The 20,325-nt window shown below is 50.7% G+C and overlaps 1 protein-coding gene across 1 annotated transcript in view; it reads right to left on the reverse strand.

The window, feature by feature from the left end:
- Positions 1-20,325, reverse strand: part of LOC135810195 (aspartate--tRNA ligase, mitochondrial-like) — a 43,239-nt gene that overhangs the window by 4,291 nt on the left and 18,623 nt on the right. The window contains exons 4-15 of the mRNA XM_065323668.1: positions 17,878-17,976; positions 16,989-17,109; positions 16,454-16,500; positions 15,572-15,643; positions 15,100-15,134; positions 13,982-14,051; positions 12,684-13,046; positions 11,786-11,938; positions 10,633-10,687; positions 9,387-9,464; positions 8,541-8,617; positions 6,664-6,774 (exon numbers count right to left, since the gene is read on the reverse strand). Coding sequence (XP_065179740.1) covers positions 6,664-6,774; positions 8,541-8,617; positions 9,387-9,464; positions 10,633-10,687; positions 11,786-11,938; positions 12,684-13,046; positions 13,982-14,051; positions 15,100-15,134; positions 15,572-15,643; positions 16,454-16,500; positions 16,989-17,109; positions 17,878-17,976 — 1,281 coding nt within the window. The remainder of the gene's footprint in view (positions 1-6,663; positions 6,775-8,540; positions 8,618-9,386; positions 9,465-10,632; positions 10,688-11,785; positions 11,939-12,683; positions 13,047-13,981; positions 14,052-15,099; positions 15,135-15,571; positions 15,644-16,453; positions 16,501-16,988; positions 17,110-17,877; positions 17,977-20,325) is intronic.

Consider the following 20,325-nt stretch of genomic DNA (forward strand, 5'->3'; position numbering starts at 1 on the left):
GGGAAGGGTGACGCGAGTAAGGAGGAGGATCGAACATGAACTCCGTAAAACGGAGGAGAAATTCGTTAGTCTGTTGTCACTTCAGAGTGATGTTGAGAAAATCCTACCCTTGATTGACACAGTGAACGACCTGTCCGAGCAGATTGGTACCCTGCTGGAGAACTGCGAGGCAGACGAGCGTGTGGAAGACGCACTAATTGATTTGGAAGCCTGGGATGATGGCTTTGACCACGAATGCACAAGTGTGTCGGACGCCCGTGCACTACTCGACTATAGAGGGGTAGGGACACATTCACCAGTGGTGACGGAGCTTGCTGCAGAGGCAGCAACACCCCAGAAGGCCACCCGGCACGATACAACACAGGAGGTAGTGGTCGTGGACAGTGATGGGACGGACAGGCCCACGGGCGAACTGCTGGAATCAAAGGAATTGCCGGCAACAGGCACGGGCGACACGGAATCTGCTGCAGGCAGACTGGACAGCCCTAGCACGGGTGTGGAGGCAAGGCGTAGCACAATGTCCACAGGCACGGACATCAGTGCTACTACTCAGAACCCTGTGGCTCAGGCTCAGCATACGGATACAACACAGGCCCAGCCAACTGTCCCGACACCAACCAATTCCCCGGACATGATACAGGCCATGGCATTAGCGGCAGCCCACGCTGCAACCGCGGCAGCTGGCCTCAGTACTGCCCCACAGCCATCACGCCTCAACGTCCAGCTGCCAAAGCTGACTCTACCGTCCTTTTCTGGCAAGGTGATTGAGTGGCCAGAGTTTTGGGAGCGATTCCAGTCTTCCATCGACAACCAGCCCATTGCGGATGTCAGCAAGTTCTCATACCTGAAATCTTGCCTTTCCGGCGATGCGGCGAAGGCCATAGCGGGCATCTCATTGACAAGTGCAAACTATACCACCGTCAAGGATCTGTTGAAGACGAAGTATGGTTCAGCGGAGATCATCATTGCATCCCTGTACAGCCGTTTGGAAGCACTACCGGCACCACCCAACAGGCCCATGGAGATCCATCGAAGTTTCGAAACTGTGGAGTGTCTCCTTCGACAGCTGGAAACACAGGGAGAGAAGTTGGCAGATCAACGTCTCCTGTGCCAAAAGCTGTGGGGCAAGGTTCCACTCGAGGTTGCCACCAAGTTTGAGGAGTGGCGTGGTATCAGCAACGCCGGCCAGCCCTGGAAACTAACCACTCTACGAGAGTATATGGCCAAGTACACAACTCTACAAGAGCAACTCCGCCAGCGGACTGGCCAAGGCCCTCCGAACAAACCTGACGCCGTTGGAGTGCAGCCAAAGCAACTCTTTAGCACAGCGGATGCACTGGCAGCTCACCCTGATACCCAAGGACGACCACAACGTTCCCGTCGTGGTTGCATATTCTGCGATGGCCAACATATGGACAACGATTGCTCACGCTACACATCTTCTGCTGCCAGGAAACAATGATTAATGGAGCTACGTCGTTGCTTTATTTGCTTGGGTTCCGGTCACCGCAGCCAGGAATGTTACCGACGGCAAACACAGACCTGCCGGATGTGCAAGCGCCCAAGTCACCATCACCATACCATCTGCTCGCAGAGTCGCCAGCCATCTGGTGTAGGTTCGCATTCCACCCGACGAGCTGACGGTTCATCTTCCACGGCAGCGGTGGCAGCTTCTGACACTACAACCGCTACGTGCACACCCACTCAGGTTCCAGGTCAGGCAGTTGCTTCGGACCAGACAGTTGCTTCGGACCAGTCATCGTGTCTCCTGCAAGCAACAGGATCAACTGTCACACTCCAAACCGCCACAACGAATGTGCAAGGCAACAATGGTACAATCACCACCGCTCGCGTTCTTCTTGATTCAGGCAGCCATCGCACGTACTTCACGGAGGCTTTGGCAAGGCAGCTCTCCCTGCGCCATACTCGCCATGAATGGCTGTCCGTGTCAACCTTTGGTGCCACCAAACACCACACAGCACAGGTACCGATCTCCGACCTGTTCATTCATCTCAAGGATGGTACAACGAAGGCCATCGAAGGCAGCGTCTTACCGCACATCACAAACCCGGTTCTCCGTCCTGCGGTTGCACACCCCGACATCACGACCTTGCAGCAACTGCAACACGACAACCAGTTAGCTGATGCGATTAACGCCGAAGATGAACGGCTAAAGATCGACATACTCATTGGGTCTGATTATCTGTGGGACTTCGTGCAGGGCCATGTGCAACCTCTACCATCAGGCCTCAACCTTCTGCCAACCTCCCTCGGCTACGTGGTCACCGGCAAGACGGACACCTCTCCCACCACTGCCCTACCGGCAACCACTCTGATCGCAGCCGCAGCCGACGTTTCACACGAGGAGGTTCTGCCTCTTAAGCAGTCCATTCCGGATTTGTGGAGCCTCGAAACGCTTGGGATAGAGCACCCGTCTCCCGTGAAAGACGATGACGTAGCCTTGCAACATTTCCACTCAACAGTGGAGTGCACCGATAATCGCTACATCGTTCGCTGGCCATGGAACGGCCAGCAGCAGTTTCTCCCGGACAACTACGGATTGACGTTGGGCCGGTTCCGGACTCTATCGCGGCGGCTAAGCACCGACTCGTCACTACTTGAGCAGTATGACAAGGTGATCCAGCAGCAAGCCGACATGGGCATCATTGAGCAGATGACACCGGATTCTGTCACTGGTCCGCAACTCCATTATCTACCCCACCAGCCAGTTCTAACTCCAACGAAGACGACGACCAAGTTGCGTGTCGTTTATGATGCCTCAGCCAAGGCACGGCGTCACAAGAGCTTGAACAACTGTCTGCTACGTGGACCCGTGTTGCTCCCCAACCTTGCCGGAGTTCTTATGCGACTCCGCATCACACCCATTCTGCTGGTAGCCGATATCGAGAAGGCATTCTTGCAACTTGACATCTGGCCGCCAGACCGGGACGTGACACGCTTCCTATGGTATCGCGATCCAACTAATCCCACAGCAACTCCGGACAACATCGCGGTCTATCGGTTTCGAAGAGTACCGTTCGGCATCGTGAGCAGTCCATTTCTGCTAGCGGCAACAATCCAACACCATCTAGCAAATGATGAAGATGCGGATGTCGGTCGCTTGGTGTCCCGCAATATCTACGTGGATAACGTATTCATCGGTGTCGACACCCCGGAAGAAGGGTACGATATGTGCAACCGAACTACATCCGTATTCTCTCGCTCGTCCATGCGGCTACGTGAGTGGGCATCTAACAACAGCCACGCTACGACAGCTATGGATGCCAAGGAAAGGGCACAGGGCGACAGTGTCAACGTTCTTGGAATCACGTGGCACACCAAGGATGACAGTCTACAGCTCGCTTGTCCTCGAACCCAACCCAGCACCGACCCGGTTTGGACTAAGCGCGCTGTCCTGAAGTATGCTGCATCATTGTACGATCCATTGGGACTGGTTGCTCCGGTCACATTTCGTATCAAGGTCTTCTTACGCTCTCTGTGGCAAGCTGGTATGGACTGGGACACTGTCTTGACTGGACACCTACTGGACACCTGGCTGACCCTCCATGCAGCCTCGAGCGAGGTCAGCTCGTTATCGTTCCCCAGGCAAATCAACCCAATTGCTAATGGAACCGATGCTACCTACCAGCTACACGTCTTCACCGATGCGTCACAACTGGGCTTTGCAACTGTGGTCTACCTCCGCACAACCATAGCCATGATGACAACCTGTGAGCTCCTCTTCGGCAAGACACGTCTTGCACCGCTGAAGTCCAAGGACGGCAAGCCTAACGGTCTCACCCTGCCACGGCTGGAACTACTTGGCGTGACGATTGGTTCACGGGCAGCCCGATTCTGCAAAGATGAACTCGATCTCCCACTTACCAGCATCACCCTATGGACGGACGCGCGTTGTGTTCTGCATTGGATCAAATCATCCAAGCCACTGTCCGTATTCGTGGCCAACCGTGTGTCAGAGATTCGTACTTGCGGCGAGTTCTTGTCCTTCCGCCATGTTCCTGGAGAGTGCAACCCTGCTGATGTCGCTAGCCGAGGCGGTTTGGTGGCCGATCTTCAGGAGTCATGGTGGCACGGTCCGGACTGGTTACGTACCACATCAGATCACTGGCCAGACGAGGACCTCACACTCTCAGCTGACGAATCCGACCTAGCCAGCAAGGAGGAGCAAGCACCAACGCTTCATACCGCAAGCCTGGTGACTGGTGGCAGCGATCGTGCTACTGACCAACCTAGTCCACACACCATTCCATCTGGTCTCGGCAGCGTGCTTACGAGAGCAAGCAGTTTGAGGAAGGTCCTGAGAATCACTGCTCTGTGCATGAAGTTCCTGAAGAAACTGCGTCCCAACTCACCACGTCTCTCTCAGATCAGCAACAGCTACGACATCGTGTCACAAGACATACAGGCTGCGCGAGATTGGTGGACTCGAATGGTACAACGCGAGGCCTTCCCTGACATCTTCAAAGCTATCAAGACCAATGCCAAGCACAGTTCAGTTGCTAACCTTGGTGTTGTGATCGACGACAACAGCATACTGCGATGCGCCGGAAGACTGAGCAACGCTGAACTACCAACTGACCAGAAACTACCGAAGCTGCTACCAACGTATCACGCGTTCACGAAGCATGTCATCAGCGAAGTCCATGGACGGCTTCTGCATGCAGGTGTTCGACACACCCTGGCCCAGACAAGGCAAGAGTTCTGGATCATACGTGGCCGTGCTATCGTTCGCCGTATCCTGGATCAGTGCTCGGTTTGCCGAAGACACGAAGGGCGTCCGTTCAAGTTGCCGCCCATGCCCCCATGGCCCAAGGAACGGATTACCAGAGCACTTCCATTCACGTACGTTGGTCTTGACTACCTCGGACCGCTATTGATCCGCACCGGCACGGAGAAAGGCAAGGTATGGATCAACCTAGTAACCTGCCTAACCACACGAGCTGTACACCTGGACATAGTCTCTGGCCTATCTGCAGCAGCCTTCTTGAACAGCATGAGACGGTTCGCAGCGAGACGAGGCAAGCCAAAGTCTATTGTGTGTGACAACGCACCCCAGTTCAAGTTGGTACGCTCTGTCCTGGACGATCATCTGAAGCTGATTCTTGCCAACCCAGACCTGCTATCGTATCTCTCAACGGAGAATATCGAATGGAGCTTCACAACAGAGTTTGCGCCATGGAAGGGCGGTGTGTACGAGAGGCTGGTGAGCATTGTCAAGAGAGCCTTGAGGAAGAGTCTTGGAAGGTGCCTCCTGACTCTAGACCAGCTCGCAACCCTGACAGCCGAAGTGGAAGGCATGATCAATACGAGGCCGCTCACATATGTTGACGACGACGATGTGTCCTCATTCTCACCCCTGACACCGTCACATTTCCTCTGTGGAGGAAGAACGGCAACCGGTTTTCAGACGGACAGCGACGAGGAGGACGGTCCGGAGACACCAGCAGCCAAGGTCACGAGGATGTGGAAACGGCAACAGATACAACTGGATGTAGCATGGAAGGTGTGGGAAGATGAATACCTCCCTGCTCTGCGCGAAGCATCAATGAGTCAACACCGACAGTCACGGAGTAGCATCTCTCGGACACCAACAGTCGGAGAAGTGGTCGTAATCCAAGAGACCGGCCAGCCACGTGGAAGTTGGAGACTCGGCAGAGTGGTAGAAATCTTACCTGGAGTCGATGGCCAAGTCAGAGCTGTCAAGCTGAAGACGGCTAAATCGAAGGCAGTGTTGTCGAGACCGATCAGCAAGCTCTATCCGCTCGAGCTGCACGTTGTGGATGACGTCGGAGCAGTGGAGGCTGGTGATATGGAACACCGCCCGGCACCGGCGACGGCTATGGAACAGGCAATGGCGGACGAAGCTGCTCCAACCATGTTCCAGCCTAGGCGGGCAAATCGCAAAGCAGCAGAGAAGGCCCGTGAGCGTATCGCAGAGTGGGTAAGATAACTTTCGTTGTCGGGAATGTCATGAATGTCACCACATCATGAAGACTACTTCATATCAATTTGAAGTTGCAAGTATAGACTCCCGCATTGCATGATCATATCGTAATTAATCAACAGACAGTCCAACTTGCCATAACATTTTATTATCATATTCCAAATACATTTGAGTTGGGACTTACGATGTCCAACGACGACTCTGATTACCCAGCTGATGGCACGCGTACATTGTGAATCCGAGTATTCCCAATGTCGCCTCCATCTCATCATATAATTATACTCTCCTGCATGTTTGTCTCTGCTGCTCATCACAAACTACTTAAATCTGAACTTGTTTTCTTCTTCTCTGAATGCACTCGTTGCTAGCTGCCGAGATTTGTTTTCTTGTAGTTGCATCATTGCATTCCGCATGATCCGCGCTTGCATGATGCACGCACGCACACACACACATAGGGTTGTGGTTGGCAAGTTTTTGATTATGGTTGAAGGTGAAGTTTTTAGAAAGGAAACTGTGGTATGAGAATGAGTCTGATGAGTCTGTCCTGCCCTACCGTTCTCGACATACACACACGCGCACACACACACACACATACACACACGTGCGCACACACACAAACACACACACAGAAATGCACAGCATCAGTTGGATTCACAGTACACGGAGACAGACACAGCCTACACACATAATGAACATACCTTGAGCACATCTTGCAGTATCCGCCGCTGCAACTCACTGTCGTGGATACGCATAGAGCCACCTCCAACCTCTACGCCGTTCAGTACCAGATCAAAGTGCTGAGCCCGCACCTGCAGCACATGTACATTGACATAGGGAACACAAACAGAAGCAGTTGCAGGGAACTTCACCGTTTTCATTATTTTTTTTTTAAACTTTTTCTTCGGGGAGATCGGCTGATTTCACTCACATACCCACACATGGCTTGCACACTCTACTCAGATAGAGTTTGGGTTCAAGATAATAGACACCCTTAGCAAACAACGTTATGTTGTAACGGTATTACCGTAAGGGGGGAAATACCGTGATTTGGGCTCGACCTTTAGCAAGATGCGCGCTATTTTTAGTACGCTGTTGCCACGAGAATAGCTTTTACTTCGCGCGGTACAACCATTTATGTCACCATATACGCGATACCAAGAGTCCATAACCCACAGAGTGTGCAACGCCACATAAATGTCTGTCACGACTCGTTTTCAACATTACGTCATTTTCATGTAGCTGCGCGTGCACTGTCGTGCAGGCCGCGACGTTCGCTACATGAAAATGACGTAATGTTGAAAACGAGTAGTGACAAGACCCTATCGCGCATTGCACACTCTGGGGGTTATGGACTCTTGGCGATACAAGGTGAAATGCGTACGGACTATGCAATATTTGGCCAAAAACGTACCGTTGGTCACAACGATAAATCAGCCCCCATAACGTTTTTACGCTGCAGCTTCAACGCTATTTGAGTGATCAAGGTACGAGTAATTTCAAATTTGGACTTCACGGAGAATTTCAAATGCGGCCTCTAATTATTCAAAACACATACTGGTAAGCAAATGTACAATATCCGGCTGGGAAAGGACCCTCCAAACTCAATAAGTCCCCGAAGGAATACGCCAAACTCAATGACTCCCTGAAGGAATACCTCGAACCGGCAATGGGTCCTTGAAGGAAGCCCCCAAACTCAATGGGTCCCTGAAGGAAGCCCCCAAACTCAATGGGTCCCTGAAGGAATCCTCCAAACTCAACGGGTCCCTGAAGGAATCCTCCAAACTCAACGGGTCCCTGAAGGAAGCCCCCAGACTCAATGGGTCCCTGAAGGAAGCCCCCAAACTCATGAATGGGTCCTGAAGGAAGCCCCGCACTCAATAGGTCCCTGGATAAACCACGTGTTAGTAGCGGGATATCACGGAGCATGTTAGCGCTGGCAATCAGTCTACCGGTAACCCAGCGGCCAACGTTCTAGTTATTTGCAACTCCAACACTGTCACTCACACGAATACTGTACTGTAGCTGTGGCGTTGATAGTCCCGTCAAGACAGTCCATTACACACCTGGAAAACTGTGCTCGCCCTCCAAAGTACAGTGCTGCTCAATGAAATTCGGTCGCGTGAGTCAAGTTTGCGCCTTGAACCATTTCGCAGCCCAGTGTTCGCAGGTCTAGGGCTGCGCAACGCCCGGCGCGTACTTGAGTGACATGACTGGATTTCATTGAGCAGTACTGTAGCATGTACACAAACTCCGTGAGGTCATTGCCATGCTCCACCGAACATATTCAGTTCTGCAAGGATAGACTCGGAGGGAGAGCCAAGGATTAATTTATAGTAAAGGAACAAGTTACGCTATAATGCCCACTAATACCACCAGTCACTAAACAATCAGCTCATGCAATGTTAATGCAATGCAATGAAATGTGCAATGTTATCGCATGAGCTGATTGTTTAGTAATTGGTGGTATTAGTGGGCATTATAGCGTATCTTGTAGTTCCTTGGTCCTTTTCTTTACTATAAACACCCAGTTCTAATGCACATTGAGTGTATACGACACAATCGTAAACTTGCTGACCTTAAGTGGATCACTCTCCAGCAGAGACACGTCATCGGGGTGCGGTGCTGTGAACGGATGATGAGAGCTTTCAAGTCCTACAAACACACATACACACAAGCACACACATATACACACACATATACACACACACACACACACACACACACACGCAAGCACACACAAGCACACACACATACACACACACACACACATCACAATACGGGGAGAGATGTTGAGAACAGTGAATACAGAAAGAGTTCAAGTTGACAAAGGGACAAGAATGGCAAAATAGAGATACAAACGGATAGTGTGGAATATGCCGTCATCAGTGGCTCCTCCAACAATCATCACAACGGATAGAGAATCAGCAATGGTGACATATCAGCAATGGTGACAGCAAGATGTTGAACTTGAAGTACAATGGGAGTACGTGGGTAGTGTAGTAAGAACTGAACACATCACTGGACACATCACTGAACACATCACTGAACACTGGTGCATTCACGTACATACAGTGTACAATGTAAAATGTACATGTACACTGTACAGCATTGGGTATTATGCTCCTCGGCATTCGTCTTGTTGAGCACTCTCGGTAGGATGCTCTAGTACTGCTGCATTACACATTGCCTGCTACTTTTCGTAGTTAGAGCACTCTGGCGCTAGAGCGACGAGCTATCTTAAATGCCTGTGGTGCCTCCTTTGCACCATGGCTGGTAGCTCGGCCTATTTAGCTCGCTCATGAGGCCTTTACGGGCGAAAAAGCTTGCTGTCAGCGGCGTCTACAGCATTGTGTAATACAACAGTGTATACATACGGTTGTTGTTTTCAGCCTGGTTGAACAAGGGGAACGTGTGTACATACCGTTTTCAGCCTGATTGAACAAGGGGAATGTGTGTACCCACAGGAATTTGAAATCCTTCTCGTCATAGAGGTGAACACCTATTAACGGTGAGGGAGATACCCAGATGGCCACACGACAGACACATGTACATACATGCACACATATACAGATGCACAGATGCACACACGCACGCACACATGCGCACACACACACACACATGCGCACGCACATGCACACACACACATGCGCACACACACACACACACGCGCACGCACACGCACACACACACACATGCGCGCGCGCGCACACACACACACACACACACACACACACACAACAGTTATACACACATCCAGCAAGCATATCAATCAAGCAAACAAGCAAGGCCTCGCTCAATCCTACTATCGAGTAGGTACTACAGGCACTTGCTTTCTGGATGATACTGTACCTACCAGGGAGTAGTAAAATATCTACTCCCTGACACCTACGTAGACTGTATGCAATAGCTTGTCATGTCCATGCACTCCATGTCCATGCCCGTTCCCATGACGATGAGCATGACCAAGAGTAAAAAAAGCTCCCAAGAAAGTCCAACTCTGCATGCAGGGTCTCCGCTGGAAAAACACACTCACATCACGTGTTCCAATTACAAGTGCGATTTTTGTACTACGTACAATGGAGGCCAGCAGCACGCGCACAGTCAGAATATCTGCCAGGATCATGCTGAGGACTCGCATAAGCTGAGTTGTTTTTAGTCAGGAAGTGCTATTTTTAGTACATTTTTACTACTCCACTGCTCCCTAAAACCGGGCTTGCAATGTACAACGTGAACACTACACCATGTGATGTGGGTTTTCGCCGCCGGTGAACCTCATAGAAAAGGTATCCAGAGTGGCACACTCGCGGGAGCTTATGTCATGTACTGTTGTTGTGGCTATGGCTATGGCTCTGGCTATGGCTGTGGCTGTGGCTATGGCTATGGCTGTGGCTATGGCTATGGCTATGGCTCTGGCTATGGCTCTGGCTATGGCTCTGGCTCTGGCTATGGCTATGGCTATGGCTATGGCTATGACTGTGGCTATGGCTATGGCTATGGCGTGAATGATCAGGAAAAACTCATACTAGACCCAGCATCAACATGATTCCTCTGTAGCACTCTCCTCAGTCAGATGCAACACTTGGTAGACATACGGTATGAGACTGCACAAGCTCTGCTCGAACCAATGAGAAATTATCGGAAGCAATGGCACAGTTGATGGCACATACCGTGAGAACGTAGAATATTGGCCGCCTCCAAACGGATAGCGCCCAGTGTGGATGCCTGCACAAACGTATCACAGAGACAGAAACAGAGACAGAAACTGTTTCAGAGAATATCAGCTATAGGCTATGACGTGTCAATTTAAGATTAACGCTCAGAAACAGTCATCAAACTGATTCAACCCCACCCCCATTATTGTAGCAGTGCTTGTGGAATTGAATTCCCATCTACAGCATATTTTGGCAGAATAAAGATGAGGCACAGCAAAAAAACTGTTACCACTCATACCCCCCCCCCCCCCCCCCCCCATATGCACATGCATACATCACATGCACCCCCACACGCATGCACACACGCACACACACACACGTGCACACACACATACATGTGTGCGCACATCACCCCCCCCCCCCCCCCACACACACACACACACCTTGAACGTGCCCATTGCCGATGGCAATGATAGCGAAGGGACTATCTGCTAGCTTTGCAGTACGGAGCGTGGCGCTTGAGATCCCCGGGACGACGGCAGACCTTTCCACATGCGCAGCGGAAGCCAGAGTCAGGATCAGGGGGAGCACGGGCGGGAGGACAACGATGAGCATGCCTCCAGGCAGAGCGATCCTGGGCAGCATCAAACCAGCAGTCAAAAGGCATAGGGGGGCTGATGGAGCGGAGATCATCCACGATGACGTCACGTTATCGCTTGCATGGACCATGGCGAGGGCGCGTTGCAGGGAGCCCCCCAAACAAAACTCGCTTCGGCATACGGTCGTCGTTCATCCGGCCAACATGGCCAAGCTAACGCAGTCGATATTCCCGGATGATGTCCGCGACGTCACAGGCAATGCCGAGGGTTCTGGCCATGGTGATGGAGGTGACGCGGTTGTCCCACTGGTCCCGCCTGGAGATGCAAATGATGATACGAACACACCGGTGATGAAAGGCGTTGAGAGAGAGCGCAGGTCCGGTGCCTTCGGCGTCCACGTCTCTGCTCCGTACAGGAGGGTCGTCAGCACAAGGGCGATGTACACGCGGCGCCGACAGCGGAGAGATACCACACACACACACAGACACACACACACAGACACACAGACACACAGACACACACACACACACACACACACACACACACACCATACACACATGGCTACTTACAACAGTGTCTGCTGGTCCGGTGACAATCGCAAGCATATCGTTATCCTCGGAGCCCATCTCTTTGTCAACGCTGGCCATCATGTCAGGTGATACTTTGCCATGCAGTTGCTTGGGCCACTGTCTCTTCTCATCCAACCTCACAAGAATACATTGCTGCAGTAGACAGTAATAACATCAACAACCAGGACAGGAATCCATGGATATTTCTCAAATTACTGCTTCTGCTACTACCACTACTCTTAGTCTTCTCCGGATCATCTTGGATTTTCGATAAAAGTTTTTTGAGTAGGACAAGAATACATTGCTGTGATAGACAGTAACAACACCAACACGCAGGCATCAGTCGTGAGGACAAAGTCACACCTCTAAACACAGTCTGTACTCATTGAAACACACACAACTTGCACCACTTACTACTGTCGTGGACATGGAAATCCAGTCGCACGTCTAGCGGCCCCAGGGCGCTGGCCATACAGCCGTGAGTAAGCAGTACACACTGCATTACATGTAGGTCTACAAGTTCATGTATATGCGCTGCAGTGCACTGGTCACTGCAGTGCACTGGTCACTGCAGCGCACTGGTCACTGCAGTGCACTGGTCACTGCAGTGCACTGGTCACTGCAGCGCACTGGTCACTGCACTGCACTGGTCACTGCAGTGCACTGGTCACTGCACTGCACTGGTCACTGCAACGCACTGGTCACTGCAGTGCACTGGTCACTGCACTGCACTGGTCACTGCAACGCACTGGTCACTGCAACGCACTGGTCACTGCAGTGCACTGGTCACTGCAACGCACTGGTCACACCGGATCAACATGTGCACAACGTTGTGTACACGCTGAGGGCGTCGGGCCCGGTCAATCGACTGGATTTCCATGTCCACGACAGTACTTACCAAGCCGTCCTTTACAGCAATGCCTTCCAACGTTTTCCTCTCCTTGCTCGTGAAGAGACCGGTGGAAGAGGGTATGCGTATGGCCCGAGCGCAACCACCCGGAGCATTCAAACCTTTCTCGAACGGGATGAAGCCTGAGCCGGAAAGAGCCGACGTGATGTCTCGGATTTTCATGTCAAATCGAACGTCGGGCTTATCACACCCGTACTCTCTCATGGCTTGCTCGTAGGTCATTTGCGGGAACGGCGTAGTGACAGCGGGAAGATGAGGCCACGTGTCTCCTGTTGGCCACGTTTGAGAGACGAGTTGCTCTATGAGGGCAACAATGTCTGCTTGAGATGAGAAGGACAGCTCCATATCGAGCTATGCATAGATGAACAGACAGGCAGACAACTGAACTGCACAACGGGAGCAAGACTTGAGCTCTCGCCGACTAAGACAAGCAAGCTGAGCTCTCACCGACTAAGACAAGCAAGCTGAGCTCTTACCAACTAAGACAAGCAAACTGAGCTCTCACCGACTAAGGCAAGCAAGCTGAGCTCTCACCGACTAAGACAAGCAAGCTGAGCTCTCACCGACTAAGACAACAAAGCTGAGCTCTCACCGACTAAGACAAGCAAGCTGAGCTCTCACCGACTAAGACAAGCAAGCTGAGCTCTCACCGACTAAGACAAGCAAGCTGAGCTCTCACCGACTAAGACAACAAAGCTGAGCTCTCACCGACTAAGACAAGCAAGCTGAGCTCTCACCGACTAAGACAAGCAAGCTGAGCTCTCACCGACTAAGACAAGCAAGCTGAGCTCTCACCGACTAAGACAAGCAAGCTGAGCTCTCACCAACTAAGACAAGCAAGCTGAGCTCTCACCGACTAAGACAACAAAGCTGAGCTCTCACCGACTAAGACAAGCAAGCTGAGCTCTCACCGACTAAGACAAGCAAGCTGAGCTCTCACCGACTAAGACAAGCAAGCTGAGCTCTCACCGACTAAGACAAGCAAGCTGAGCTCTCACCGACTAAGACAAGCAAGCTGAGCTCTCACCGACTAAGACAAGCAAGCTGAGCTCTCACCGAACTAAGACAAGCAGACGGGCACATGCACTACACCATCCATACACTTGCAAGTCAGTTGCATGTACATGAATGCTACCAGAACTACTTACTCCTATATTGAACTACAAGGACAGTAGACAAACGGACATTTCAGGCGGGCCAGGAGCAACAAGTGTGTTGTTTCAAGTTGCTTGCTTACCGCAACTACCTACCTACTTAAGTAGCAACCTACCCGAGTAGCAACGTACCTGAGTAAACTCTGGCTGCCGCTGAGATGTGCCACTCTCGTCTCGATAACAACGAGCAAACTGAAAGTACCTGCATGCACAGCAGCAGCAGCAGCAACAGCAGCTGGTTAGACCGTATGTTAATGTACTGATTAGACGGATCAATGACATTGTGTTCTGCTTGCTCTTTCCTTTGAGTTGGTGTTTTTTCACTATTGATTTCACAATCTATTTCTTTTCGCCCTTAGAAGAGGCTTTAGTAGCAACAGCAACAGCAGTGTCAGCAACAGCAGCAGCCAACAAACAGCAGCAGCACCAGCACCAGCACCAGCACCAGCAGCAACAGCAGCGGCAGCAGCACCAGCAGCAGCAACAACACCAGCAGCAGCAGCAGCAACAGCAGCAGCAACAGCAACAGCAGAACCAACACCAGCAGCAGCAGCAACAGCAACTGCAGCAGCAGCACCAGCAGCACCAGCAGCAGCAACAACACATAACACCATGCAAGTGCAGTGTGTCAGCACAATAAACCTGACAATACAGCATTAGTACAGTGCTAGGTAAGAGTGGTGAGGCTTGCTGCAGCTTCATACATAGGAAGTGGTGTTGAAAGACTTCCTCTTTCCCACTCACTCTGCAATCATCAAACTCCTTTTCATCGTATGGTTACGATTCGGCAATATTGCCCTCAACCATACGATGAAAAGGATTGTGATGATTGCAGAGTGATTGGGAGAGAGTGGGTCTGATCTATACTACTAATTATAGTACAGTGTTCTGTGAGGGACATAGCGGAGTTGTCAGAAGAACAGCAAATGCAAGCAACAAACATCACATGCAGTTCCTTTGAAGTGCTATACAATACACAGAAAAACTACAATACAAAGTGGGATACAACAGACGTTACCTTGCATTTACATAGAAAGTACTTATTGAAGACCCTGCGCACTCATTTCTAGTCACATGACTATGACTATGGCTGTACACAGTGCCACGGCTATTGAGTACTAATTTTACGGCTCTTGGGAGGTATATTACACAACTAACTTATACTGAAGTGTCTCACTGTTCATGTAGTTAGTACTCGCTCTTTTTAAGCTGCTCAGCTCCAGTTTTTATGTTAGTGCATTTCCACTCACCTGTCTGTACCGGCGCACATCAGCATTTGCTTGAACTGCATGCACGTATGGACACAATGACACATGGACACACACACACACACACACACACACACACACACACACACACACACATGCGCGTGAAAACAAACAAAATCGCACAAAAGTCAACAAAGTGACAGGAGAAGTGGCATTCCGTGGAGACAACACCACACTCAATCTAAAGTTGTCACATACTTGTATAAACAAAAGATGAGCAAACCAGCAACCCAGTCACAGGTCCTTGCTGCATAGTGTTATAGACTACATTCACTTCAGTGGAGCACCAATGTGGATATTCACATTGACAGACAGGACACACCAGACAGCGGTAGTAACAGAAATAACAACGGCAACAGCAGCAGCAGTAGCAACACCAGCAGCACCAGTAACAGCAGCAGCAGCAGCAGCACCAGTAGTGCAAACATGAAAGATCCATTCCTATATCAAGTACCTGCTGTGGACTCTGAACTAATGAGTAGAAGCTGTTCTCAGCTCTGGTGGGCACGATGAACTCACGTGCACCCTACACAGCACAACAACGCACACGAACGCACGCAGGCACACACACACACACACACACACACACACACACACACGCATGCACACACACACGCGCACACACAATACAACATTGCTACATCATGTAGTGTATACTATACTTCCTGCAACATCTCCAGACAATCGAATACACAGATACACAGTCACACCATCAGTAGTATGCAGTAGTGCAAGAGAAAGCAACACCCTCCCCCTCCCCACTCTCTCTGTGTGTGTCTCTCTCTCTGTCTCTCTGTCTCTCTCTCTCTGTCTCTCTCTCTCTCTGTCTCTGTCTCTGTCTCTCTGTCTCTCTCTGTCTCTCTCTATCTATCTCTGTCTATCTCTCTCTCTCTCTCTGTCTCTCTCTCTGTCTCTCTCTCTCTCTCTCTCTCTGTCTCTCTCTGTCTCTCTCTATCTATCTCTGTCTATCTCTCTCTCTCTCTCTGTCTCTCTCTCTGTCTCTCTCTCTCTCTCTCTCTCTCTCTCTCTCTCTCTCTCTCTCTCTTCTCTCTCTCTCTGTCTCTCTCTCTGTCTCTCTCTCTCTCTCTCTCTCTCTCTCTCTCTCTCTCTCTCTCTCTCTCTCTCTCTCTCTCTCTCTCTCTCTCTCTCTCTCTCTCTCTCTCTCTCTCTCTCTCTCTCTCTCTCTCTCTCTCTCTCTCCCTCTCTTGTCTTCGGTTCACAACGGCTAAGCAGGAACATCGCCACAATTCCAATCTCCTACATGCACTGCCGCAGGATTGTGCTGATTTCTAGTAGTCTGCTGTAGTCAGTGGTTCCCATGGTGACTGGATCTTACCCCAGGAGAGCGGCGGAACAATGTCGGCGTTTCTACTTCCAAGAAACCTGTAACGGGCCAGAACGACACATATGTACACATACACAAACACACGCACACACACACACACACACACACACACACACACACATACACACACCCAGACTCGGACTCAGACCTGCCCATCGCGTAAGCGATGATAGCGAACAACTATGTTAGACATAGAAACTTGTGCTGGGATTACACCATTCAACAGCTTGCAAGGCTGATGAATTGACCGCCACTAATTTTAGCCTGGTATCCACCACACAGCTGATTGAAGTGGCTTTTTCTGGCGGATGAATCCCTATTTTTCACACACACGCACACACACACACACGTACACAGCCATGGGTTTTCCAGTCTATCGGATCAGAAGTTGACAAAATCCTCCTAAAACCACTTGCAAAATGAGGTACGGCATAGACTACACACTAACTGCATACTGCGAAGTAAGATCAAGCAGAGTCAAATGACAACCAGCACCAGTCAGTGAGCCAGCAACCGCACAACCTACCAAACTCCTGGGTTAGAAACTGGCGCATGCGATTGGTGATGGTGGATCTGAACATGGTCAGCTGCTGGAACGGAGTGCTGCGTAGGTCTAAATAGCGGTGCTGCATACGGTTCCATTCTGACTAAACACCTCAAAGAACAGTAAAGAACAGGGAAACAGAGGGCAACAGAGAACAGAGGACACCACAGGACAGGACAGAGGGCAGCAGAGACCAGCAGAGACCAGGAGAGACCAGCAGAGGGCAGCAGAGACCAGCAAAGACCAGAGCATCAGAGAAAACAAAGAGGACAGCAAAGACCAGAGGACAGCAGTGAATACAGAGTAGCACAGCACAGAGGACATCACAGAGGAGTCAAGAAAAGGATTGATGAACACGTAGCAGTTTTAGTACAAGGACCTAATCGTCACCATGAAGAAAGAGAAAACAAACAAACAAACCGCCCACAGCAGACCACAGGCACATCACTTTTAAAACCGTTACCATAGTACTCTATCTGTATGGCACTGGTAGTGCTGGCACACTTCGAATTCCGTTGGCATAGCAACACTACCACAAGTGCCATCTTTCTTAATAGAGAGGTTCTGCAAAACGAAAATGTGTACGAACTTTCGCTCTACGTCACGAAGTGAGAAACTTCGCACGAACTTTCGCAACTTTGGACGCGAAACTTGGAGGGAACGCGAAATGAACTTTCGTAGGAAGTTTCGTGAGATTGGGGCATGTCGTACGTGCACTTGGCGCGTGCAAACTACGAAAATGTGCAGAACACAAAGTTCGTGCGAAAATTCGTACACATTTTCGCAAGGCCTGTCGCGAAACTTCGTTCGAATTTTCGTTGTGCAGAACCTCTATTATTTTGATGACTGCTTGGTGCCCGAGGCCACTCACCGAGTCTCCTTTGCCGTTCAAATTGAACGGAACTAGCTCAGAGTTGTTGAGCACGCGAACCGACAAAGGCACAACCTCAATACTCCCGGTTGCCATTTTCTTCACACAAAAAAAAGCACAGCAAACGAACAAGAACAGCAAGCAAAGAAGCAAGAGTTACAAGCAGCACACATACATCTACCAAGTGGTTTCTTCCGGCTGCACCCCCCCCCCCCCCCCCCCCCCCACATACACACCCACCACACACACATCACCCACCACGCACCCCCCCCCCCCACCACATACACACCCACCACATACACACCACCCACCACGCACACCCACCCCCCACCCCCCCCCCCCCCACACACACACCCTCCATATCTACAACAAACCTCTATTCAATATATTCACTAGTCGATCCCCCTCCCCCTCTTCAAATCAGGCTAAGTACAGTTGAATGTCACATATCCGGTGGTCAGTAGTCCGGCACGTCGGCTACCTAACAGTGCACTGACAACTCGTGGACTGTACGTCTTACACTACATCACAGTCCTAATGCAAGTGTGCTATGTGCAGTGTGAGCACCATGAACGTTGCCATGATGCCATGCTACATACAAGTCAGTCTAGAACAGAACAACAAGGACAATCAAGGCTTGTTTGCTGCTACTTCAAGTGTCATGCTCTCGCAATCATCAGGCAACAAAGTCAGTGTATAACGATGAGCCTGGCGACCGCGTTTCTGGATAATACCATCAAACTACAGGTAAAATCATGCTCTACAGTTCATTTGACATAGGATTACAGGATTACAGGATTACAGGATTACAGGATTGCTATGTAGCTTCAGTTATCCAGCATATCCATTTTTACCCAACAGGGTCCGGTGCCGAGGGTGCTGGATAACCGACTTGCAACTGTAGAATGCGTTGAAGAATCCAATGCAGCATCATGTAATCCAAAGGAGGCACCTGCAATATTTAATACATAGCCCTATCGGCTGAAAAAAGATTTTTGGTTGGGTTCGACACACAACCTGCAACAGCCAGTTAGGAATAATCAGCATGAACACTATGAACACTGTGTGTACAAGCAGTACACTGTGCACTAAATACAAGTTGTGTGTGTGTGTGTGTGTGTGTGTGTGTGTGTGTGTGTGTGTGTGTGTGTGTGTGTGTGTGTGTGTGTGTGTGTGTGTGTGTGTGTGTGTGTGTGTGTGTGTGTGTGTGTGTGTGTGTGTGTGTGTGTGTGTGTGTGTGTGTGTGTGTGTGTGTGTGTGTGTGTGTGTGTGTGTGTGTGTGTGTGTGTGTGTGTGTGTGTGTGTGTGTGTGTGTGTGTGGAAGTGCAAGTGTGGAAGGACTGAACAATGGATAGGAGACGGGGAGGAACACCAGCTTTCTCCAGTACGCGCCACAGGCAATCCCGACTGACAGAGTCATAAGCCTTGCGGAGGTCGATGAACAGGAGGAAAGCTTTCCCTCGATGTTCAAATGCCTTCTCCACCATCTGGCGGACCACAAATATCATATCCGTACAGGATCGCCCTCGTCGAAAACCACACTGAGTGTCTGGTAAGAAGGACTCAGCCATAGATTGCAGGCGAGTCTGCACAATGCGGGCAAGTACTTTACCGGCAACATCCAAGAGGGAAATGCCTCGCCAATTATCGCAGCGACTCAGGTCGCCTTTCTTGGGAATGGGTATAAGATTACAGTCGACCCATTCCTGCGGTACTGTGCCATCATTCCATTTGCTGTGAGGAATGGCCTCCGTCAAGGTTGCTCCATGGCTCCCACATTATTTAACATCTTCATGTGGGCAGTCTTCCAACGGTGGTATGCCCGCGTCGCAGATATCCCCGGAGCTGGTGTTCCGATTCATACTAATGCAAGGCAACGTCTGTTCTTCCGACGACACCGCACAGACACTAGACGTTCCATCCTTGACTGCCAATTTGCAGATGACTCTGCCCTGATGGCCACGCGTCGGGAGGCAATAGAGACTTGCCTAACGGCATTTGTTGAGGTGGCAGGTGCATTCGGTCTCAAAGTTAACCTAGAGAAAACCAAGCTCATGGTCACCGGTCATCATGTTACTGAAGAGGATGTGCGCCCGCTGATGTTGAATGGCCATGCGGTGGAGGTGGTCTCTGAGTTTCGCTACCTCGGAACTAATATCCACGCTGATGGCCGCTGCTCCCGGGATATCGAGTCCAGGATAGCTGCTGCATCACGTGCCTTTGGCGTTCTGAGTCGCCCAGTGTTTCGGGATAACAATCTAACGCTGGCCACCAAGCGAACAGTGTTTGAGGCGTGTGTGCTGAGCTTGCTGCTGTATGCGTCTGAGTGCTGGGTACCACTCCAAGCCGATATTGCCAAGCTGTCATCTTTTTACATGAGATGCCTCCGCACCATCATGGGTGTGTCACGCTCTGACGTCTGGGACTTCCACATCAGCAACACCACCA

Source organism: Sycon ciliatum, chromosome 2 (genome assembly GCF_964019385.1).
Source record: "Sycon ciliatum chromosome 2, ocSycCili1.1, whole genome shotgun sequence".
Taxonomy (NCBI): domain Eukaryota; kingdom Metazoa; phylum Porifera; class Calcarea; order Leucosolenida; family Sycettidae; genus Sycon; species Sycon ciliatum.